Here is a 25184-nt window from a genome sequence, read left to right as displayed (position 1 = left end):
GAATATATTAATATATAATATGTTATATATATTTTATTAAAATATATTTGTGATATATTAAAATATACTATAATATATTAAAATATCTTATAAAGCCAGGCTTTATAATATTTTTGCTTTATAATTTTGTGTTACTTGATGTATGTTTTTAAATAATTTTTTGTAGGATAAGAGAAGAGATCCTCATACTTTCTTATTTCTTTTTTGTAAGAAGGTAGACATCTATAACTATGCTATTTTATTAAAAAAAGACCATTCCTATCCTTTCAGAAAGTGAGTGTATTATTTTTGGAGAAGAGAACATGGAGTTTACTTTATCCTCTATAGCTCAGGACTCCTTTTTCATGTTCCTACCCAGCATACTATAGATCTTCATTTTGCATATCCTTATACAATGTTTTTTTAGATAGAGTCTTACTTCGTTGCCCAAGCTAGAGTGCAGTGGCATGCGAACATAGCTCACTGTAGCCTTGACCTCTTTATGCTAATTTTTAATTCGGTTTACCACTCCTTTTTCCCGAATTGGGTGTCTCAACAATATTATGGGATTTTTCCACAAGCTTCATATATGTTATAGTTTGAGGGGGAAAAAGAGAAAAGGATGATTTTTAGATCGTTTTGTTGTTGTTTGTTTTTAATTAACATTAATAGTAATTAACATTTTTTACTATGATCATTTGCTACTTGATCATTTTATATTTGAATGCTGCTGCATGACAATTAGAATATAAAACTTTGTAGGAAATTTGCCATATTCAAAAATCTTTAATAATCAGGAGAATTATACGCAGTTTTATTTTACTCCTAAGGTAAATAATAAGGAAAAACAGAAGAAATTATATGTATAATTTGTTATATTTTATGATATTATATTTTTAAATCTTTTCTCACCCAGTTAGCGTATTATTACCAGAGGAAAGGTTGGAAGACCTGTTTAATATGTGCAGACACATTCAGAGCAGGTAATGTCTTGAAATTTGAAAATTGTTTTCTATAATTTTTATTTTCAAGTTTGAGGACTCATGAACTCTTTATCTTCTAGGGGCTTTTGACCAACTAAAACAGAATGCTACCAAAGCAAGAATTCCATTTTATGGAAGGTAGGTTACTGTTTTTTATTTTAACACTCATATGCCTCTTCTTGTCTGTCAGCTTTTTTTTTTTTTTTTTTTTTTGAGACAGAGTCTCCCTCTTTACCCAGGTTGGAGTTGCAATGGTGCGATCTTGGCTCACCGCAGCCTCCACCTCCTGGGTTCAAGCAACTCTCCTGTCTCAGCTTCCTGAGTAACTGGGATTACAGGTGCCCACCACCATGCCCAGCTAAGTTTTTGCATTTTTAGTAAAGACAGAGTTTCGCCATGTTGGCCAGGCTGGTCACTCCTGACCTCAGGTGATCTGCCTGCCTTGGCCTCCCAAAGTGCTGGGATTACAGGCATGAGCCACCACGCCTAACCATGCCCTGCTAATTTTTTTTTTAAACTTTTTGTAAAGACCCTGTCTTTACAAAAGATCCTATGTTGCCCAGGCTAGTCCTGAGCTCCTGGACTCAAATGATCCTTCCACCTCAGCCTCCCAAAGGGCTGGGATTACAGGCTTGAGCCACTGTACGCAGCCACACACATATTAAGTATATTTCTCCCTGAGTTTTTGGTGGTGGTTCTTAATTTAGGGGAAAAACTTTTTTTTGTAACATTATATGTCTTTATTTGATAGTAGTGATCTGCATATAAAAAGTTGCCACTAATCAGAAGAATGCAAATTAAAATATCTAATTTCTTGATTTTTCAAGTTGACAAAGATTGTATTAGGGATTGTGAAAATGTAGTGAAATAGGAATGACATTAAACTTATGGAGGAGGTTTGCCTCATAAAAGTGAAAAGCCTTAAATGGTCATACCATTTGTTCCAAATTCAACTTATAAGAGTGCTCAAAGAAGAAACATTTACCAATTATATTGGCTGTATTTTTAATATCAAGAAATTGGAAAAACTGCCATGCACAGTGGCTCATATATATAATCCCAGCACTTTGGGAGGCTGAGATGGGAGGATCACTTGAGCCCAGAAGTTGGACACCAGCCTGAGCAACATAACAAGACCTCATCTCTAGAAAAAATAAATTTTAAAAATTTTTAGGCCGGGCACGGTGGGGTTATGTTTGTAACCCCAGCAGTTTGGGAGGCTGAGGCAGGTGGATTATAAAGTCAGGAGTTCGAGACCAGCCTGGCCAACACAGTGAAACCCTGTCTCTACTAAAAGTACAGAAATTAGCTGGGTGTGTTGGTGGGTGCTTGTAATCCCAGCTATTTGGGAGGCTGAGGCAGAAGAATTACTTGAAACTGGGAGGCAGAGGTTGCAGTGAGCCGAGATCGCGCCACTGCACTTCAGCCTGGGTGACAGAGCTAGACACCGTTTCAACAACAAAAAAATTTTTTTAGGCGAGGCACGGTGGCTCACACCTGTAATCCTCGCACTTTGGGAGGCTTAGGTGGGTGGATCACCTGAGGTCGGGAGTTCAAGACTAGCCTGACCAACATGGAGAAAACCCGTTTCTACTAAAAATACAAGATTAGCTGGATGTGGCGGCGCATGCCTGTAATCCCAGCTACTCAGGAGGCTGAGGCCGGAGAATCGCTTGAACCTGGGAAGCAGAGGTTGTGGTGAGCTGAGATCGCACCATTGCACTCCACCCTGGGCAACGAGCGAAACTCCGCCTCAAAATAAATAAATAAACACATTTAAAAAAGAAATTGGAGGCCAGGTGTGATGGCTCATGCATGTGATCCCAGCATTTTGGGAGGCCAAGGCAGGCAGATCGTGAGGTCAGAAGTTTGAGAACAGCCTGACCAACATGGTAAAACCCCGTCTTTACTGAAAATACAAAAATTAGCTGGCCTGGTGGCAGGCACCTGTAATCCTAGCTACTTGAGAGGCTGAGGCAGGAGAATCGCTTGAACCCAAGAGGCAGAAGTGGCAGTGAGCTGAGATCTCGATACTGCACTCCAGCCTGGGCGACAGAGTGAAACTTTGTCTCAAAAAAAAAAGAAAAAGAAAAGAAATGGGAAAAACGTCAAATGTCTAATAGGAGGGCATTATTTAATAAGCAATATAGCCATCTGATAGAATGCTGTATAACCTCAAAGTTATGTTTTACAGAAATATTTTTTCTTTTTTCCCCCTGTGTTGTTTTTAAAGAGACATGGTCTTGCTCTGTTGCCCAAGTTGGGGTGCAGTTGCTTGATCATAAGCTCACTGCAGCCTCAAACTCATGGACTCAAGTTGTCCTCCTGCCTCAGTCTCCCAAGTGGCTGGGATACAGGTGCATTCCACTATGCCAACTAGATTTTTTTTTTTTTTTTGTAGAGTGGAATCTCACTGTATTGCTCAGGCTTGTTACAAGAGTATCTGCTGGTTTCATAAAATGCTTCCTAATGGATATTAAATGGAAAAACATGTGAAACACTGTGAACATGAATTCAATTATTAAATAAAATATAAAAAATAAATTTGAAGGAGACACAGTTCATTCAGAAAAGACGTGCGATAGAATCATACTGGGTTTTGGAATTGGAAAATTGGATAATGCTTCATGCTTTTTTAGAAGTAGATTTTGTATTTAATACTTTATAGATTTTCTTCTTCTAAATTGAAATTGGGGTCATTTTGGCTTTTTCAAAATAGATTAAAGGTAAACTAACAATTTCTGAATTAGTAATATTTGGAAGTTTTGCCGTTTTGTTAAATCATTTGTCCATGTTATATAGCTATACAGAAATGGATCCTGTTATCATTGCTTCTGAAGGAGTAGAGAAATTTAAAAATGAAAATTTTGAAATTATTATTGTTGATACAAGTGGCCGCCATAAACAAGAAGACTCTTTATTTGAAGAAATGCTTCAAGTTGCTAATGCTATAGTAAGTAGCTTTCAATGTAAAAACACTAGGACTTTGGTTAATTTAATTATAAAACCGGATTGAATATATGACCAATATAATTTGTTTTGGGCACCTATATCTGTGTGGTAGTGACTTAATTTCATCATTTTTGCTCTCCGTTAAATATAAACTTTTCGTAAATTTGAAAAAATAATTTCCTTTCTCACTTAATCATCCTATTAGTATGCATAAGAAAACGTTTAAAAATTAGTAATTAGGCTGGGTGCAGTGGCTCACATCTATAATCCCAGCACTTTGGGAGGCTGAGTCGGATGGATCACAAGGCCAGGAGTTCGAGATCAGCCTGGCCAACATGGTGAAACCCCATCTCTATTAAAAATACAAAAATTATCTGGGCGTGGTGGTGGGTGCCTGTAATCCCAGCTACCTGGGAGCTAAGATAGGAGAATCGCTTGAACCTGGGAGGCAGAGGTTGCAGTGAGCTGAGATCATGCCATTGCACTCCAACCTGGGCAACAAGAACAAAACTCCATCTCAAAAAAAAAAAAAAAATTAGTAATTAGCCTTTCATGTCTGATGAATTTCCTTTTTAAAAATTCAGTTGGAATACTTAGGTGAATTTTGAGAATTTTCCAAAATGAAGCATTAAAAAAGTATTATCATTTTTTGTCTCTTTAAAAGTGTGATGGAAATAATTTGGGGGAGGAGAAGCAGTTTATAGATATCTGCAGCATATATTATTTAGGAACTCATGTCTTGGCATTGGAGTATTAGCAGTAATTCTTTGGTTTGTGGTTAATGCTAATAAGTTTCTTTTTATTTATGTTGTTATTTTGACCAAGTTGAGCAGATCTAAGGGAAATAGCTTCAAGTGTGTTTTATCCATTTTGTTTTCAGTATACACTCTTCTGCTTTGATTTGCCTTTGCACTTTTTTTGCCTAGAGTGCCATTCTTTCAAATCTTTGCATAGCTTTTTCCTTTTTATTCAGGTCTCAGCTCAAACATTAGGTCCAGAGAGGCCTTCCCTGACTGCCCTACTAGAAGATGCCTCCCATACTTCAAAACTGATACTCTGTATCCCATTTTAGTTGTTATACATCTGAAATGTTTATCTATTTATTATCTGTCCTCTGACTAGAATGCAGGTTTCTTAGGACAAATATTTTCTCATTTACCTTTTTGTTCTCAGGACCTAGATGGTACCCAATAATACATAGTACTTCAACAAATATTTATGGATTGAATAATTATTTATATTGTAAATATTGTGGGGTTTTTTTTTTTGTTTGTTTGTTTTTCTTGAGATGGAGTTTCACTCTTGTCGCCCAGGCTGGAGTGCAGTGGCATGATCTCAATTGACTGCAACCTCTGCCTCCCGGGTTTAAGTGATTCTCCTGCCTGAGCCTCTCATGTAGCTGGGATTACAGGGGCTTGCCACCACGCCTGGCTAATTTTTGTATGCTAATTTTTGTATTTTTAGTAGAGACAGGGTTTTCACCACGTTGGCCAGGCTGGTCTTGAACTCCACCTCTGGTGATCCACCCGGCTCAGCCTCCCAAAGCGCTGAGCTTACAGACATGAGCCACTGCGCCTGGCTCTAAATATTGTTTTGTAGCTTCTAATGATGACATTTGCTTAGGATTAATAAAAACCTTTTCTAAAGTATCTTTTCTATTTAAACTTTCTAGCAACCTGATAACATTGTTTATGTGATGGATGCCTCCATTGGGCAGGCTTGTGAAGCCCAGGCTAAGGCTTTTAAAGATAAAGTAGATGTAGCCTCAGTAATAGTGACAAAACTTGATGGCCATGCAAAAGGAGGTGGTGCGCTCAGTGCGTAAGTATCATTGATACTGTTGTCCTCTGTCTTGGGATTGTATGGGGAAGAGTATGTGTTTATAGCTTTCATATTGATCATTTAAAATATGTTTCAATAGTGAGCCTAATATGGTTTGTAAAGGAAGTTTAAATAGAAATAATTTTGGAGCCCGTCTGATACAGTTCTATTACAACTTGTGAAATGAAACTTGAGTTTTGTACCTTTGTCTAATTAGCTTTGGAGGCGGATTCACTTCAAATATCAGATCTGCTGGAAATTTGTGGGGCTCTTTTGAGGTTATTTTATATTTTCTTTTTTTTTCCAGAGTCGCTGCCACAAAAAGTCCGATTATTTTCATTGGTACAGGGGAACATATAGATGACTTTGAACCTTTCAAAACACAACCTTTTATTAGCAAACTTCTTGGTATGTACAGTGGTGGTGATATAGACAAATCTCCAAGAAATACAATGTATCTTTAGGACAAAATAGGATTTTAATTCTGTCCTCACTAATTTAAGAACATCAGTTGCTTCTATGACTTACTTTCCTTACCTGTAAAATAGAGATAATGCTTATCTGCTTTCTGTGGTGAAAGTGGTAAAATGAAGTGTCTAGTAGAAAGTTCTTTGGAAAAGTTTTAGAGCACAATACAAAAACAAGTGGTTTTAATAATAGTAGATGTAAGGGCAATAATACTTTGGCAATGTCTCAAGGTGGTATAGTTAGAGAGCATGGAATTTGGAGTTAAACCCTGGGCTACAGTCCCTGCTTTGCGACTTGTTTGTTCCTACTTAACTTTTTTTATTTTTTTGAGTTGGAGTTTCGCTCTTGTCACCCATGCTGGAGTGCAATGGCGGGATCTCAGTTCACTGCAACTTCTACCTTCCGGGTTTAAGCGATTTTTCTGCCTCAGCCTCCCAAGTGGCTGGGATTACAGGCGTGCACCACCAGGTCCAGCTAATTTTTTTTATTTTTAGTAGAGATGGGGTTTCACCATGTTGGCCACGCTAGTCTCGAACTCCTGACCTCAGGTGACCCACCCACCTCGGCCTCCCAAACTGCTGGGATTACAGGCATGAGCCACCGTGCCTGGCCATGCCACTTAACTTTCTTAGCTTCAGTTTTCTCATTTGTGTAGTGTAGTAAGAATACCTATCATAATAACCTCACAAGGTTATTATGTATGTGAGTGTGTTTTGTATAATGTAAAGCAGGGTATAGTATTAGTTGTTAATTTTTCTTTTTTGCATCTTATAGGTATGGGCGACATTGAAGGACTGATAGATAAAGTCAACGAGTTGAAGTTGGATGACAATGAAGCACTTATAGAGAAGTTGAAACATGGTATATGAGTGACAAAAAAGCACTTCATCTCAGATGTCTTCCATTGACTTTTTTTAATAAAGTTACTATTAAGTTGTTTGAAATATAATATTTATTAGAGTCAGATCTTCTACTGCTTATTATTTTACATGATTTATATGCAAATCATTTAAAATCTAGGTGCCTGAGCAGTTACAGAATTCAGTGTTTTTGTTTTCTTTATTGTAATAAAATTAAGATTAAAATCAAGGCTTTCACTAGATTCCTTGAAATGTATGTTTGTTTGTTTGTTTTTTAAGATGGAGTCTCACTCTGTTATCCAGGCTGGAGTGCAGTGGTGCAGTCTTGGCTCACTGCCAACTCTGCCTCCTGGGTTCAAGTGATTCTCCTGCCTCAGCCTCCTGAGGAGCTGGGATTACAGGCACGTACCACCAGGCCTGGCTAATTTTTGTATTTTTAGTAGAGATGAGGTTTCACCATGTTGGCCAGGCTGGTCTTGAACTGCTGACCTGAGGTGATCTGCCCACCTCGGCCTCCCAAAGTGCTGGTTTTACAGGTGTGAGCCACTGTGCTTGGCTGGTTCCTTGAAGTTAAACAGGTTAAAAGTAAGTTAGAACACAAGGATGAAATTAAATATACCACATTTTCTTTACCCCACATGAAAGACCCCTCCTGTAGGGAAGGATGTTACTCGATTAGGAGCTCAGGTTCTTAAATAATAACATACCAGTGTTTGTATCTATGATCTATTATTCAGTTGTATAACTTTTTGAAATTACTTAGCCTCAATTTTGTCATCTGTAAAAAGTACATAATACTAACTACTTCATATGGTTGTGAAGACTGCATTCGCCGATGCATGTACAATGTCTAGCACATCATAAACACTCCGTGTATATTATTCTCTACCATTCCAGTTGTTCTAAAAATAATCTTTAATTACCATAGCAACTATTCGCCTCTTTGCTGCTTCTCACTCATCTTACCAGATAATTGTGCCTTTACCTTTCTCTTAAATGCTGGTGTTTCTCAGGGATCATTCTAAGTCATCTTTCTCAGGCGCTTCAGACTCATGTATCTGTGTTTACTAGACCATTCTTGGATGTTTCACAGACATCTCAAATTCAGCACATCCTTATTCCCATCCCAACCTCTCACCTCGTTGTCTCATCAATGAATATTAATATCATTTATATTGTTGCCAGAGTCAGAAACTTGTGTGTCATTATTATTTCTTCCTCACTCTGCCCACTCCTTTCTCCATCAGTTAACTAGTCCTAGTGTTCCTACCTCCTAAATATCTCCATTCCATCCCCTTCTCTGTAGCCGCTCTACAACTATGCTAGTTCATCTCTTTCCTAGATCTTCTTACTGTAAGTCTTTCAACAGATCTTCCAGCTTCCTGTACTCTTCCCCTTTGATGTATTTTTTCATACTACAGCCCAAAATAATCTTTCAAAACTGCAAATCTGATCCCATTACTGCTCTTCTTAAAATTCTTTAATGGCTTTCTATTGCCCTTATAAAGTTTTTAACTGATTTTATGATCTAGCTCACATCTTCCATGTTGTGTTTTAGCACTGTTGTTCTTAGTATTCTGTGTGTCAGCTATGCTGGACTTCTTTTAGTTTCTCAAATGTACATTCCTGTCTCACATCTGGGCTGTTGCCTTTGCTTGTCCCTCTCTCTCTCTTCTTACCTCTGCCATCATCTCTGACCAAGATGGCTAACTGCTACTTATACTTCAGATTTCTCCTTAAATGTCCTTCTTCAGGGACATTTCACCTGAACCCTAGACTGAGTTGGAACCTTCTGACAGATGTTTCTATTGCTTCCTACAATTTTTGTATTATTCACCACAATTATTTGATGTCCGTTTTTCCTGCTGGATGGTGAAGGTAGAGGTCATAGCTGTGTTATTCATCTTTTATGTTCACAGTACGTAGCACAGTGTCTGGCACATAGTAGGCCTTCAGTAACTATTGAATGAATGAATTTATACTTCGTTGCCTGTTTCTTTGCACCTTTTTTCCTTTTCTTTTCTTTATTTTGGCACAGAGTTTCACTCTTGTCGCCCAGACTGGAGTGCATTGGCACAATCTCAGCTCACTGCAACCTCCACCTCCCAGTTTGAAGCAATTCTGCCTCAGCCTCCCCAGTAGCTGGGACTATAGGCGTGCACCACCACGCCTGGCTAATTTTGATATTTTTAGTAGAGATGGGGTTTCACCATGTTGGCCAGGCTGATCTCGAACTCCTGGCCTCAGGTGATCCGCCCGCCTCGGCCTTCCAAAGTGCTGGGATTACAGGCATGAGCCACCATGCCTGGCCACTCCTTCCTTTTTCTATCTTGAATAATCCTACCACTGTTTCTGCTAGCACTACGAAGCTGGGTGTATATTCCTATTCTGTTTCCTTTCTTACTTCTGACTCTCCTGAAGTCTTTTGTTTCTGTTCCTAATATTCTACTCATTCTGAGATCTCCAAGGGTCTCCTAATTTCCACATGTAGTGACCTTTCTTGTTTTCCTTGGTTCCGAATATTTAAGTGTTTTCTGCCTTTTCTGTTTTCATACTCTAAGTTCTATGTCTGTAGATTTCTTATATTATCCTAGCTTTAATTATCACTTCTGTATAAATGGCCAAATATGTATTTCAACCTTAATCCTCTCTTCCACTGTTTAATTCTGTGTTTCTAGTTGCCTGCTGTAATGTTTCTTTTAAGATATTGTACTGTCACTTCAAATTCAGAATGCCTGAATCAAATACCTTTTCTCTTTTTATCTTTAGGACATAAATAGAAAATACTTTCTCTTTTGGCTTGTTCCATCCCTGTTTTGAAAGCTTAGATTAATATACATACAATGAAATGCTCAAATCCTAAGGAAATCTTTCTTTTTTTAACAAATGCACAGTAACCCTTACCCAATCAAGAAACAGAACATTTCCATTACTCTAAAAGGTTTGCTTATGCCCTTTCCCAGTAATACTTCATATTATAGAAGTCCTGGTCTATGCATGGTGGCTCATACTATAATCCCAGTGCTTTAGGAGGCCAAGGTGGGAGGATCATTTGAGACCAGGAGTTTGAGACCAGCCTGGGCAACATAGTGAGACCCATATCTCTTAGAAAAATCCAGTGGCATGCATCTATAGTCCTAACTACTCTGGAGACTGAGGCGGGGGGGTCACTTGAGCTCAGGAGTTTGAGGCTACCAGTGAGTTACGACTGTACCACTGCAATCCAGTTTCAGTGATAGAGCACAACCCTCTTAAAAAAATAAAGAAATTCTGAATATATCCTTTTTTTTCCAATCTCTTTTCTCTAAGCATATTTTGATATTCGTTCATGTAGTTGTACTTATCTATAGTTTGTTCTTTTTATTACTGAATAGTATTTTTTCCACAGGTATCCATTTTCCTGTTCATAGATCCCTAAGCTATTTAAGAAACTCCAAACAATCTTCTAAAGTGTTTTGCTATTCTGTCACCAACAATATATGGCAGTTCTTTATGGTCCACATCCTCTTTAACTTTTGATATTGTCAACCTTTAAAATTTTACTCATCCTAGTAGGGATAGTTTATGTGCCTTGTTTTCAGGTTTCTTGTGTGTTTGTATATGTGTTTTCTCAGATAGAATGTTAGCTTCTCTAGGATAGGACCTGTCTATGTGTCTATATATTCTCCCTAGCATTCATCCTGTCATCTTGCACATGCTAACTGCTTGGTGAATATTTATTGATTGTATATTTTATAAGTATGCTTCAAGATGAATTCATGATTAAGGATGAAATTAGTTTTGTTGAATGGAAATGTACATACTGTAATATATCCAAATTATATTGTATTTCAGGTCAGTTTACGTTGCGAGACATGTATGAGCAATTTCAAAATATCATGAAAATGGGCCCCTTCAGTCAGATCTTGGTTAGTTATCCTTAAAAGTTTATACCTTCTTTTGTTTTTATTAAATTTTCTAAGAATAGATACACTTGCTTTAATTATTTTTACATTTGGGTAAAAATAGGTATCTTAAGACTTAGTGTCAATATTAAACCTAATAGTTAAATGTGGACATTTTGAACTATTAATCTTAAGCTATTATTGACTTTATGTTTAAATCTGTTTTAGGGGATGATCCCTGGTTTTGGAACAGATTTTATGAGCAAAGGAAATGAACAGGAGTCAATGGCAAGGCTAAAGAAATTAATGACAATAATGGATAGTATGAATGATCAAGGTAAGATGGCAGATTATTTTCCTCAGGGGACAATATTCTGAATATCAGTAAGATGAGAGTTTCACTGTGTTCTTGTGGACAAGATGGGGAGAAATTTTGACTGAAAGATTATTTTTAGGTAGATTTGTAATAGCTTGAAAGCTCTTACTCAAAGGGTTATGATCATTGGATTGCCTTCATCAGTGAGAGAAATGTCTACTACAATACTTCTCCAAATGAGATACAAGGAAAGAACACTAGTTCTTCATGATGTTGATAGAGATAACTTAAAAGGAGAACTCTGTAGTCAAATTTGGTGGAATGCTAGTTTTTAAAGAGTTAAATTTGGCCGGGTGAGGTGGCTCACGCCTGTAATCCTAGTACTTTGGCAGGCCAAGGTGGGAGGATTACTTGAGGCCAGGAGTTTAAGACCAGCCTGGCCAACATAGCAAGACCCTGCTTCTATGAAAAAAAGAATTTACTAAAAGTCTCTTCATAGCTTTAATATTGCTAACATACATTGGGATAACATAAGAATGGATAGCTTAAGCAATGCTTAGAAAATTCTTTCAGTCTGAAACATAAGGTTTCAGTTTTCTCAGTATACTGCTGTGTTCCCCTGACCCTATAAAGGCATACCTCAGAGATATTGTGGGTTTGGTTCTAGACCACTGCAGTAAAGGAAATATCATGCAGTAAAGTGAGTCATACAGATTTTTTTGGTTTTCCAGTGTATATAAAAGTTATGTTTACACATACATATACTGAAGTCTATTAAGTGTGCAAGAGTATTATGTCTGAAAAACAATGTATATACCTTAATTTAAAAATAGTTTATTGTTGGCTGGGTGCAGTGGCTTACGATGCCTGTGATCCCAGTACTTTGGGAGGCTGAGGCAGGTGGATCACCTGAGGTCAGGAGTTTGATACCAGCCTGGCTAACATGGTAAAACCCCGTTTCTACTAAAAATACAAAAAAATTAGCCAGATGTGGTGGCACATGCCTGTAATCCCAGCTACTTGGGAGGCTGAGGCAGGAGAATCGCTTGAACCTGGGGGCAGAGGGTTGCAGTGAGCCGAGATCGTGCCACTGCACTCCAGCCTGGGTGACAGAGACTCTGTCTCAAAAGAAAAAATAAAAAGTTTATTGCTAAAAATGCTAATGATCATCTAAGCCTTCAGTGCATTCTAATCTTTGCTGATGGAGGATCTTAGCTTGATGTTGATGACTGCAAACTGATTACAGTGATAGTTGCCAAAGGTCAAGGTGGCTCTGGCAGTTTCTTAAAACACAAGAATGAAATTTGCCCGATTGATTGACTCTTCTTTTCACAAAAGATTTCTCTGTAGTATTCAATGCTGTTCGATAGCATTTTACCCACAGTAGAACTTCTTCCAAAGTTGGAGTCAGTTCTGTCAAACCCTGCTGCTGCTGCTTTATCAACTAAGTTTATGTAATATTCTAACAATTTGAACAAATTTTCATATCTGTGCTTTATCTACTATCTAATTTGTTGTTATTTTTTGTAGTCTCTTTTTCCTGAGCTCCAGGTTTTCATAGTAACCCAAATAAGATTGTCCTTTTCTTTTAAGGTTGTCTTTTTCCTCATCGTCTTTAACACTGCAAAAATGTTTGCACGTAGAATTCACAATTGTGGCATATCTGAAGTATCCATTCTGTGCCAGGCACTGTCCTGAACACTTTAAATATGTTAATTCATTTTATCATTATAACAACTCCTATAGCATATTCAGTTATTATCTGCCTTTTTCAAATTAGGAAACTGGTACAGGGAAGTTGAGTAATTTGCCCAGTATAGAACCTTTCCTGACTTCCTTCCTTCTTTGAATGAAGGCCCCTTCCTCTATTTGCTTAACTCTGTCATATTGCTTGCCACGATGTGCTGCTATTAGTTTTTCTTTCATTTGATTTGAGCTGTTGGAAGGAATATTATATATATTTCATAAATCTTTTATAAGGAAGATGTGGCTTAAAAGCTGCATTTATCAAATGGATTTGGAGGTTTTGATTGTGACTTTATTTTGAGATATTGTATCTTCGTTAGTATTGCATTGATAATTAGACTTCAACTGGATTTCAGTTCACTTCTGGACAACATACTTAGAGGGTATAGACAAATTAGAAGATATAGGAAATCAGGATGATCAATGGGGTTCTAAACCATGTTAGAAGAGTCAAGAGTTGGATATTTGTCATCCAGCGAAAATTCACAGGAGACATAATGGCCTATGCATTTGAAAGCTGGCCAGGTGTGGTGGCTCTCACCTGTAATCCCAGCATTTTGGGAGGATCACTTGAGGTCAGGAGTTCGAGACCAGCCTGGGCAACATGGTGAAACCCTGTCTTTACTAAAACTACAAAAAAAATTAGCTGGCTGTGGTGGCGTGTGACTACAGACCCAGCTACTCAGGAGCCTGAGGTGGGAGAATCGCTTGAACGCTGGAGTTGGTGGTTGCAATGAGCCAAGCTTCCACCACTGCACTGTGGCCTGAGTGACAGAGCAACACTCCGTCTCAAAAAAAAAGATTTTGAAAGCGTTATTTTTTATGAGTGGCAAGGAGACATATACATGAATGGGAATGGAAGTGCCAGGTAAACGGATTTCAATTTAATATGTGTAAAGAAAAGATTTTTCCCTAAGTATAACAGAATGGCATAGACAGCTTTACATTAGATAGCAGGTCATCTTCTCCTGGGGATATTAAGACCAAGGCTAGATAACCATTTATTTGGGGGATATTGCAGAAGGAATGCAGACATAATGGACATTTTGACTAAAGTCCATTCCATTCCTGAGATTGCATGCAACTGAAGAAATGCACCTCATATTCTAAGAGTCATCAAACAACTGTGGGAATTAATTCACTCTTTTTTTTTTTTTTTTTTTTTTTGAGATGGGGTCTCGCTCTGCCGCCCAGGCTGCAGACTGGAGTGCAGTGGCCGGATCTCAGCTCACTGCAAGCTCCGCCTCCCGGGTTTACGCCATTCTTCTGCCTCAGCCTCCCGAGTAGCTGGGACTACAGGCGCCCACCACCTCGCCCAGCTAGTTTTTCTTTTTGTATTTTTTAGTAGAGATGGGGTTTCACCGTGTTAGGATGGTCTCGATCTCCTGACCTCGTAATCCGCCCGTTTCGGCCTCCCAAAGTGCTGGGATTACAGGCTTGAGCCACCGCGCCCGGCCATTAATTCACTCTTAAAGCTACTCAGAGAATTAAAATACTAGTAGTAGTAATTACTTGATTATAGGAAATAATTTTTCTGTTGATTATGGATAGAATCTTCTTCCTTCTGCTTGCTTATATAGTCTGCATTTGTGAATTCATGATTAATATTTACGATAGAGCTAAGGTGAGCATTTGTGTTCATTTTTTAAGTATACCATATACCTCTGGTGTTTGGAGGGCCTGGAGAGGGTAGACATATGAAATATGGAAGTGGTGGACATGGGGTCTCAAAACATTCTATTAATAGTTTACTTAAACTGTAGGGAAAGTACATGTGCGTTTTATTGTTTTTATAGCAAAAGTACACGTTTGTTTTACTGTTTTTATAGCTTATGAATACTATAAATGTTCTTTTGAATATATTCCGTATTTTCTTTTTTTTTTTTTTTTTTTGAGATGGAGTCTTGCTCTGTCGCCCGGGCTGGAGTGCAATGGCACAATCTTGGCTCACTGAAACCTCTGCCTCTCAGGTTCAAGCAATTCTTCTGCCTCAGCCGCCCGAGTGGCTGGGACTACAGGCGCGTGCCACCATGCCCAGCTAATTTTTGTGTTATTAGTAAAGACGGGTTTTACCATATTGGCCAGGCTGATGTCGAACTCCTGGCCTCATGAGCCGCCTGCCTTGGCCTCACAAAGTGCTGGGATTACAGGCGTGAGCTACCACGCCCGGCCTCCGTGTTTAAGTTTTAAAACTCAAAAGCAAACATAGCAAATGATAACATTTGTTAAATCGGGGTGGTAGTTTGACTATGTATTATATCTGTTTTTCTGTAAGATATTTTGTAATATAAAAAGAAAAATGAGATAGTTATCACTTCAAAAACGTATCTGCTAAGCTCTTTGAAGTTATGTATTGCCCATTTGCACATAACTGCTTTGATGGTGAATGATAATTGTGTGTGAGAGTAATTGACTCTTGTCTACAGAACTAGACAGTACGGATGGTGCCAAAGTTTTTAGTAAACAACCCGGAAGAATCCAAAGAGTAGCAAGAGGATCAGGTGTATCAACAAGAGATGTTCAAGAACTTTTGACACAATATACCAAGTTTGCACAGATGGTGAAAAAGATGGGAGGTATCAAAGGACTTTTCAAAGGTAAGAAAAATAAGCTTATTATTAGTTAACAGACTGAAAAGAAAGGAAGTTGAGTACAAAGTTAAGAGTACTGCCAGTATTGGAAAATTCACAGCTGAATTTCATGTTATTTTCAAGTACTTCGAGGATTTATGTGACCCATGATTTATCTGTTTTCATGATTTATCTGACCCATGATTTATCTGTTGCCCGGGCGCGATGGCTCATACCTGTCATCCTAGCACTTTGGGAGGCTGAGGCGGGCAGATCACTTGAGGTCAGGAGTTCAAGACCAGTCTGGCTAGCATGGTGAAACCCTGTCTCTACTTAAAATACAAAAAATAGCCAGGCATCATGGGGCATACCTGTAATCTCAGCTACTAGGGAGGCTGAGGCAGGAGAATCACTTGAACCCAGGAGGCGGAGGTTGCAGTGAGCCGAGATTATACAACTGTACTCCAGCCTAAGCAACAGAGTGAGACTCCATCCCCCAAAACACACACACACACTTCTTAACTGCTGAGTAATACTCTTCCAGTTATGCATGTATCTTTGTCTAATGTAATGCCACTTTTTTGGACAGTAAGGCTGATTCATTCACTTCTATATCAGATTAGTTTTTGTGCAGTTCCGTGAGACCAGGGATTTTGTCTATTTTGATCGGAAACATAGTAGATGCTAAATAAATTTTGTAGTAGTATAATTTCCATTATATTTATTTGTTTGTTTATATTATTTTGAGAGAGTCTCTCTCTGTCACCCAGACTGGAGTGCAGTGGCGTGATCTCGGCTCACTGTAGCCTCTGCTTCCCAGGCTCAAACGATTCTCCTGTCTCAGCCTCCTAGTAACTGGGATTACAGGCACGCACCACTACTGCCTGGCTAATTTTTGTATTTTTAGTAGAGACGGGGTTTCACTATGTTGGCCAGGCTGGTCTTGAACTCCTGACCTCAAATGATGTGCCTGTCTTGGCCTCCCAAAGTGCTGGGATTACAGGCTTGAGCCACAACATCCAGCCTCATTTCCATTGTAATGGTTGAATGTTTTCTCAGTATGTGTGTTTAGATTATTAAGTTTAACATTTCTTTGTACATTTACTGGTTTGGATTTCCTCTGTGAATCGCCTCTTCATGTTCCCTGTCCAGTTCTTCCATTTTTCCCAATTTTATCTTTGTAATAACTCCTTAAAATCTTTGGTTTATGTCTTCGAATATTTTCCCCCAGTTTTTAATTTACCTTTTATTTTTATTTATATTTTATAACGAATAGTAGTTGCCCTTTTTCATGTAGCCAGCCTGTCTTTTCTTTTTATTTCTTTTATGCTCATAAACAGCTTCCCCATGTTTATTTTTTCCTTTTTTTTTTTTTTTTAAACAGAGGTTATCAAGTTAACCTTCTCCATGTTGATACCACAGTTGTCACCATTTTCTTCTTTTTCTTTTTTTGAGACAGAGTCGCTCTGTTGCCCAGGCTGGAGTGCACTGGCGTGATCTCGGCTCACTGCAATCTCTGCCTCCTGGGTTCAAGCAATTCTCCTGCCTCAGTCTCCCGAATAGCTGGGATTTCAGGCACGTGCCACCATGCCCAGCTGATTTTTGTATTTTTAGTAGAGACAGGGTTTCACCATGTTGGCCAGGCTTGTCTCAAACTCCTGACCTCAAATGATTCACCCGCCTCAGCTTCCCAAAGTGCGCTGAGATTACAGGCGTGAGCTACCACGTCTGGCTTCTACTTGTTTTTGGTTTTATTTTGTGTTTGACTTTTTATCTCAATGGAATTTATTTTGCTGTGTATTGTGTATCGTAAAAAGATAAGTTTTTCCAAAGACTATCAACTGTTCCAGTCCTCTTTTTAATTTTTTTCTATAATGTAAACAACTAATTCAGAGTCTGTGAAAATTTGCCTTGAAACCCATTAAAATGAATTAATATTTCCAAAAATACTGATTAGACAAGCTCCAAAGATGAACAATACCACTGAATAGCTTCTAAAAGCATGAGTATTACCTTTTATCTTTGAAGCTTTCCTTATTTTCCTTGTGATATCCTATTTGCTCTTTTGTGATAAGGAAGAAAAATTAGACAAACATGTTGAAAACTGGTTATAAATTCCTGCCATCCCATGCTATTTCAGATAGTGATTAATAAACACATTACATCACTGTAATGTCTTTCCCATGTAGTCCTGACTAGTCTTGATAGGACAGATTCACCATCCAGATCTTACCTATGTACTGATTCTTCAATAAAAGAATAACCCCAGGATGAAGTTGGCAGTGGATATACACACAGCTGTGTCACACCAAACTTGAAATACTTTTTAGAAGTTTTAAGTGCTGATAAACAAACTCTTAGGATAAATCACCAATGAGCATGGAATTCCCAGCTTCTTCAGTTTTATTCATCATAAATGGTTTTCACAGATTTTATCATAAAAACGTATCTTCTCTTTCATTCATAGTTTATAATTCACATGATTTATTCACATTAACCAGCTGTGATTGGAGAATCAAGAGGAGCTTTGAGTCCCATTTTTTATAAATGCTTCTGAGAAGTACCATAGTTAATGCCCCTTTCAAATAAATAATTTTGGATGGGTGTGGTGGCTTACACCTGTAATCCCAGCACTTTGAGAGGCCGAGGCAGGAGGATCCCATGATCCCAGGAGGGCAAGGCTGCAGTGAGCCATGATTAGGGCACTGCATTCCAGCTTGGGCGACAGAGCAAGAGCCTGTCTTAAAAAAAAAAAAAAAAAAAAAAGTTGTTGAAGCAATTCTATGCATTGTTGTAGTGAAGATCTCTTGTTTTCCTTTCTTTTATGAGTACAGCTGTTGTCTAAAGGATGTTTTTACCTATTCTGGCTCAGAGTGAATTTATTTTTTGTTGTTTTTTGTTTGTTTTGTTTTGAGACAGTCTCGCTTTGTCACCCAGGCTGGAGGCTGGAGTGCAATGGCATGCTCATGGCTCACTGCAGCCTTGACCTCCCAAGCTCAAGCTCTCCTCCAATCTGAGGCTCCCAAGTAGCTGAGACTATGGGCGCGTGCTGTCACACCCAGCTAATGCTTTTTTTTTTTTTTTTTTTGTAGAGACAGTGTTTCGACATGTTGCCCAGGCTGGTCTTGAACTCCTGAGCTCAAGTAATCAGGCTCCCTTCGCCACCCAAAGTGCTGGGATTACAAATGTGACCCACCTCACCCAGGCTGCATCTCTTTCATTGGCTGCCCTTTTTACTGTGGTGTTTTGACATAGTGTAGAAATTCCTTGACAAATGAAGTTGCATTATTTGTCTTTGTATTCTCTGAAGGTTTTCATTAAAGAAAACTTCTGGCTAGGTGCCGTGGCTCACGCCTGTAATCCCAGCACTTTGGGAGGCCGAGGCGGGCAGATCACGAGGTCAAGAGATCAAAACCCTCCTGGCCGAAGTGGTGAAACCCTGTCTGTACTAAAAATACAAAAATTAGCTGGGCATGGTGGCACGTGCCTGTAGTCCCAGCTGCTCGGGAGACTGAGGCAGGAGAATGGTGTGAACCCGGGAGGCGGAGGTTGCAGTGACCGAGATCGTGCCATTGCACTCCAGCCTGGGTGACAGAGCTAGACTCTGTGTCAAAACAAACAAACAAAAAAACTTCTTAGATACATGCACACCTTGACATTCTCTCAGACTCATACTTTACTTTCTACTCTTCTTCTTTTTTTTGAGACAGAGTCTTGCTCTGTCGCCCAGGCTGGAGTGCAGTGGCGCAATCTTGATTCACTGCAACCTCCACCTCCTGGATTCAAGCAATTCTTCTGCCTCAGCCTCCCGAGCAGCTGGGACTACAGGCACATACCACCATGTCTGGCTATTTTTTTTTGTATTTTTAGTGGAGACAGGGTTTCACCATGTTGGCCAGGCTGGTCTCAAACTCCTGACCTCAAGTGATCCGCCGGCCTCGGCCTCCCAGAGTGCTAGGATTATAGTTGTGAGCCACCATGCCTGGCCCAACAGACTCATACTTTCACATTCATCTACCAGCCATCTAGTCTCTTTGCTAATTAACCCGTGTCTATAAACTCAGCTTTTGTCCAGCATTCCCCTGTATCACTATTAAGCAGTCATTATAGCTTACTATTAAAAACCACTGGCTGGCCAGGTGTGGTGGCTCATACCTGTAATCCCAGGACTCTGGGAGGCTGAGATGGGTAGGTCATGAGGTCAGGTGTTTGAGACCAGCCTGGCCAAGATGGTGAAACCCTGTCTCTCCTAAAAATACAAAAATTAGCCGGGTGTGGTGGTGGGTACCTGTAATCCCAGCTATTTGGGAGGCTGAGGCAGGAGAATCACTTGAACCTGGGAGGCGGAGGTTGCAGTGAGCCAAGATCGCACTGCTGCACTCTAGCCTGGGTGACAGAGTGAGACTCCGTCTCAAAATAAATAAATAAAAAATAAAACACTGGGTACAGTTTTGCTAATAGTGGCTTATACACAACAAATAAAGTATTAGCATAAATTGCAGCCTTAAGAAAGGCTTTTAAATGTCCTTTTATATAGAATTTTATATGTCCTTCTTCAAAAAATAGTATGTAATTGAGATAAAGATTAGAAAGGAATATGTAGAAATAGAAATAATTTTGTTAGAGTGATAGGATTATGTAATTTTTTCTTTGTATTTACTCACTTCATCAAACTTTCTATTATACCCTGATTATACTGATTATATTTCCTCCTGTACTGACTCAAAATCTTTTTATTTTTTCCTCAGGTGGTGACATGTCTAAGAATGTGAGCCAGTCACAGATGGCAAAATTGAACCAACAAATGGCCAAAATGATGGATCCTAGAGTTCTTCATCACATGGGTAAATACCAAGTTGTTAGCAGTTGCTAATGCAGTTTAATTTATAAGGGTTGAGTTTGAATGATATAAGCCTTTTGTTGTAATATTACGAAAATCTGTTCAAAAGGTGTGATTTCAGGGAAATGGTCATCTGAATCCTAAGTTGAATTAAATTGTAATAGGGCTTATTAGGTGAGGTCTTATTCACTCTTCTGCTGCCATCTCTGTGATGTTTGAGCAAGCTGTTTAATCGTCTTTTGTTTGTTTGTTCTGGTGACTTTTTAGTCACATACCTGTTTTAGAACCTGGATATTTTTAATTATATGACTGAGGATTTTTAACTTCAGTTCTACTTTGACTGTATAACCTTTACAAAGCTCCTTAAACTTTCTGAACTGCACTTTCCCCTTTGGTAAAATCACAGATCATATCTCATCAAGAAATTGTGACAATTAAATGAAGTAATATATATGAAGACATTCAGTAAAATTCTGGGCATATAGTAGATGTTCAATAAATGAATTCTTTTATTTTTGTAAGTCCTGTGGAATAATCCCCTATTGATTATTTTTTATGTAACTTAGAGTAAGACCCTTTTGGATTGATAAGAAAAAAATTTTTTGTTTAGATGTATTGACTGTGTGACAGGTAGTATCCTAAGATCTTTTTATGTATCACCTCATTTATTCCTCACAATAACTCCATAAGACAGGCTATTCATTCTCTTTTATTGATGAGGATAATATAAATTTTTAGGTGGTTCGTTCTTTAAGGCTGATAACTAAATTGCAATCAGAATTCAGTATTTTTAGAAGTACTTATTAGGTAAAAGTAATAAATGTTTCCAGTTCTGCTTAGTTATCTGTTTTTAACTCTACTTCCCTACTTTTGCCCTAGGTGGTATGGCAGGACTTCAGTCAATGATGAGGCAGTTTCAACAGGGTGCTGCTGGCAACATGAAAGGCATGATGGGATTCAATAATATGTAAAGAAAATGCCTTAATATAAACTGACTCAGTTGAGTACCTAATTTGCTGAGACCTCAGAGTTTCCCTTCTTTTTGCAAATTGGGGGGAAAGTGTATTTTTCTTGCTTATCATGCACTCTTTTTCTTTTTCTTCTCGCCCCCTTTACCCCTCCTTTTCTTCTTCCTTCTTTCTTTCCTCCCTTTAATGTAAGGGGGAAATACATGGTTTTTGTGGAAATCATTGTATGTTTGCTTTAGATTTTCTTCTGTTTTCACCATCATAACACTTAAGTTAAATCATGATGTAAAATTTTAGTACTTAAAGGTTTTTAATCGTCTCGAAGGCCAAGCATCACATTTGTAAACAGTCCTGGTCAGTAGTTAAATAACGTTTCAATTAAAGTGCTATAAAATAAACTTCAAAGTGGTTATAAGGGGTTGTTAACTTTCTTTATGGTTAAAAATTATCAGTTTATCACACTAAAAACTCAGTGGAAAAGCCAATAGATAAATGTCATTTAAAACTATGCCTGGGGCCGAGCACGGTGGCTCACGCCTGTTATCCCAGCACTTTGTGAGGCCGGAGCAGGTGGATCGCCTGAGGTGAGGAGTTTAAGACCAGCCTGGCCAACATGGAAACCCCATCTCTACTAAAAATACAAAAATTAGCTGGGCATAGTGATGCGTGCCTGTAGTCCCAGCTACTCAGGAGGCTGAGGCATGAGAGTCACTTGAACTCAGGAGGCGGAAGTTGCAGTGAGCTGAGGTCCCACCTCTGCACTCCAGCCTGGGTGACAGAGTGAGACTACGTCTCAAAAGAAAACAAAAAAAAAGAGAAATTAAGAGGCCAAGCATGGTGGCTCCTGCCCAGGCTGATCTGGAACTCCTGAGCGCAAGTGATCTACCTGCCTTGGTCTCCCAAAGTGCTGGGATTATAGGCCTGAGCCATTGCACCCAGCCAATCATTGATTTTTTTTCTTTTTTCTTTTTTGAGACAGAAAAGAAAAAAGAACTGTTGCCCAGGCTGGAGTGCAGTGACGCGATCTTGGTTCACTGCAACCTCTGCATCCCAGGTTCAAGTGATTCTCCTGCCTTAGCCTCCTGAGTAGCTGGGATTACAGGCATGTGACAACACAACTGGCTAATTTTTTTTTTTTTTTGAGATAGAATCTCCTTCTGTCACCGATGCTGAAGTGCAGTGGCATGATCTCTGTTCACTGCAACCTCCGCCTCCCAGGTTTGAGCAATTCTCCTGCCTCAGTCTCCCTAGTAGCTGGGAGTACAGGTGTGTACCACCATGCCTGGCTAATTTTTTGTATTTTTAGTAGAGATGGGGTTTCACCATGTTGGTTAGGCTGGTCTCGAACTCCTGACCTCAGGTGATCCACCCATCTCAGCCTCTCAAAGTTCTGGGATTACAGGCGTGAGCCACTGCGCCTGGCCAATTTTTGTATTTTTAGTAGAGATGGGGTTTCACCATGTTGGCCATGCTGGTCTTGAACGCATGGCCTCAAGTGATGTGCCCACCCTCTCCTCCCAAAGTGCTGGGATTACAGGTATGAGCCACCATGCTCGGCCTGTTTTCTGCATACCAAAAATACACTTGAAGAAGTTGATATATTTCGATGATAATGGCTAATGTATACATCTTCTAAAGGAAAAATAATTGCAAGTATTAGGTTGTCACTATTATATATTAAAAATAATGACCTGACAGGAGTTCGAGACCAGTCTGACCAACATGGCGAAACCCTGCCTCTATTGAAAATATAAAAATTTGCTAGGTGTTCCAGGTGGCTGAGGAGGCCTCACAATCATGGTGGAAGGCAAAAGGCACATCTTACATGGTGACAAGAGAGAATGAGAACCAAGCAAAAGGGGTTTCCCCTTAAAAAACCATCAGTTCTCATGAGACTCATTCACTACTATGAGAACACTATGGGGGAAACCACCTCCATGATTCATTTATGTACCACCAGGTCCACAGACCCCCTGGTGTCTCCCAAATATCATGTCCTCACATTTCAAAACCAATCATGCCTTCCCAACAGTCCCCCACAGTCTTAACTGCTTAACTTGCTTAACATTTCAGCATTAACTCAAAAGTCCACATCCAAAGTCTCATCTGAGACAAGGCAAGTCCCTTCCACCTTTGAGCCTGTAAAATCAAAAGCAAGTTAGTTACTTCCTAGATACTATGGGGGTACAGGCATTGGGTAAATACAGCCATTGCAAATGGGATAAATTGGCCAAAACAAAGGGGCTACAGACCCCATGCAAGTCCGAAATCCAGTGGGGCAGTCAGATCTCAAAGCTCCAAAATGATCTTTGACTCCTTTGTCATACATCCATGTCATGCTGATGTAAGAGGTGGGCTCCCACAGCCTTGGGCAGCTGTGCCCCTGTGGCCTTGCAGGGAACAGCCCCCCTCCCGGCTGCTTTCACAGACTGGTGTTGTCTGTGGCTTTCTAGGTGCACAGTGCAAGCAGTTGGCGGATCTACCACTTTGGGGTCTGGAGGACGGTGGCCCTCTTCTCACAGCTCCACTAAGTAGTGCCCCAGTAGGGACTCTGTGTGGGGGCTCCAACCCCACATTTCCCTTCTGCACTGCCCTAGCAGAGGTTCTCTGTGAGGGCCCCGCTCCTGTAGCAATCTTCTGCCTGGACATCCAGGCGATTCCATATATCCTCTGAAATCTAGGTGCAGGTTCCCAAACCTCAGTTCTTGACTTCTGTGCACTCACAGGCTCAACACCACGTGGAAGCTGCCAAGGCTTGGTACTTGCACCCTCTGAAGCCATGGCCTCAGTTGTACCTTGGCACATTTTAGCCATGGCTAGAGTGGCTGGGACACGGCACCAAGTCCCAAGGCCGCACACAGCAGGGGGCCCTGAGCCCAGCCCACAAAACCATTTTTTCCTCCTAGGCCTCTGGGCCTGTGATGGGAGGGGCTGCTGCAAAGTTCTCTGACATGCTCTGGAGACATTTTCCCCACTGTCTTGGTAATTAACATTTGCCCCCCGCCCACCCCTTTTTTTTTTTGAGACAGAGTTTCATTCTTCTTGCCCAGGCTGGAGTGCAATGGCACAATCTTGGCTTACTGCAACCTCTGCCTCCTGGGTTCAAGTGATTCTCCTACCTGAGCCTCCTGAGTAGCTGGGATTCCAGGTACATGCCACCACACCTGGCTAATTTTGTAATTTTAGTAGAGACAGAGTTTCTCCACGTTGGTCAGGTTGGTCTCAAACTCCCAACCTCAGGTGATCTGCCCACCACAGCCTCCCAAAGTGCTGGGATTACAGGCATGAGCCACCACACCTGGCAGCTCCTCATTACTTATGCAAATTTCTGCAGCCAGCTTGAATTTCTCCTCAGAAAATGGGTTTTTCTTTTCTATCACATAGGCTGCAAATTTCTAAATTTTTATTCTGTTTCCCTTTTAAAATGGAATACTTTTAACAGCACCCAAATCACCTCTTGAATGGTTTGCTGCTTAGAAATTTCATCCGCCAGAGGCTGGGCACAGTGGCTTACGCCTGTAATCCCAGCACTTTGGGAGGCTGAGGCTAGCAGATCACGAGATCAAGAGATCGAGACTATCCTGGCCAACATGGTGAAACCCCGTCTCTACTAAAAATACAAAAATTAGCTGGGCATGGTGGCATGCGCCTGTAGTCCCAGCTATTTGGGAGGCTGAGGCAGGAGAATTGCTTGAACCCAGGAGGTGGAGGTTGCAGTGAGCCAAGATCATGTCACTGCACTCCAGCTTGGGTAACACAGTAAGACTCCATCTCAAAAAAAAAAAAAAAATTTCTTC

At 39.8% G+C, this 25184-nt stretch overlaps 1 protein-coding gene across 2 annotated transcripts in view; it reads left to right on the top strand.

Moving 5' to 3' along the window:
• SRP54 (signal recognition particle 54kDa) overlaps positions 1 to 21803 on the top strand; it is a 48846-nt gene extending 27043 nt beyond the window's left edge. For both annotated transcript variants that reach the window (XM_011995051.1, XM_011995050.1), the window contains 11 exons: positions 896 to 962; positions 1043 to 1100; positions 3765 to 3915; positions 5587 to 5735; positions 6043 to 6143; positions 6978 to 7064; positions 10898 to 10971; positions 11176 to 11284; positions 15436 to 15606; positions 20328 to 20423; positions 21299 to 21803. In XM_011995051.1, coding sequence (XP_011850441.1) covers positions 896 to 962; positions 1043 to 1100; positions 3765 to 3915; positions 5587 to 5735; positions 6043 to 6143; positions 6978 to 7064; positions 10898 to 10971; positions 11176 to 11284; positions 15436 to 15606; positions 20328 to 20423; positions 21299 to 21390 — 1155 coding nt within the window. In that variant the 3' untranslated portion in view covers positions 21391 to 21803. The remainder of the gene's footprint in view (positions 1 to 895; positions 963 to 1042; positions 1101 to 3764; positions 3916 to 5586; positions 5736 to 6042; positions 6144 to 6977; positions 7065 to 10897; positions 10972 to 11175; positions 11285 to 15435; positions 15607 to 20327; positions 20424 to 21298) is intronic.
• The last annotated feature ends 3381 nt before the right edge of the window (positions 21804 to 25184 follow it).

The sequence above is a fragment of the Mandrillus leucophaeus genome, unplaced genomic scaffold (genome assembly GCF_000951045.1).
Source record: "Mandrillus leucophaeus isolate KB7577 unplaced genomic scaffold, Mleu.le_1.0 Scaffold467, whole genome shotgun sequence".
Classification (NCBI taxonomy): Eukaryota; Metazoa; Chordata; class Mammalia; order Primates; family Cercopithecidae; genus Mandrillus; species Mandrillus leucophaeus.
The sequence above is the reverse complement of the archived record's forward strand: the minus strand, read 5'-3'. Positions and strand labels throughout refer to the sequence as shown.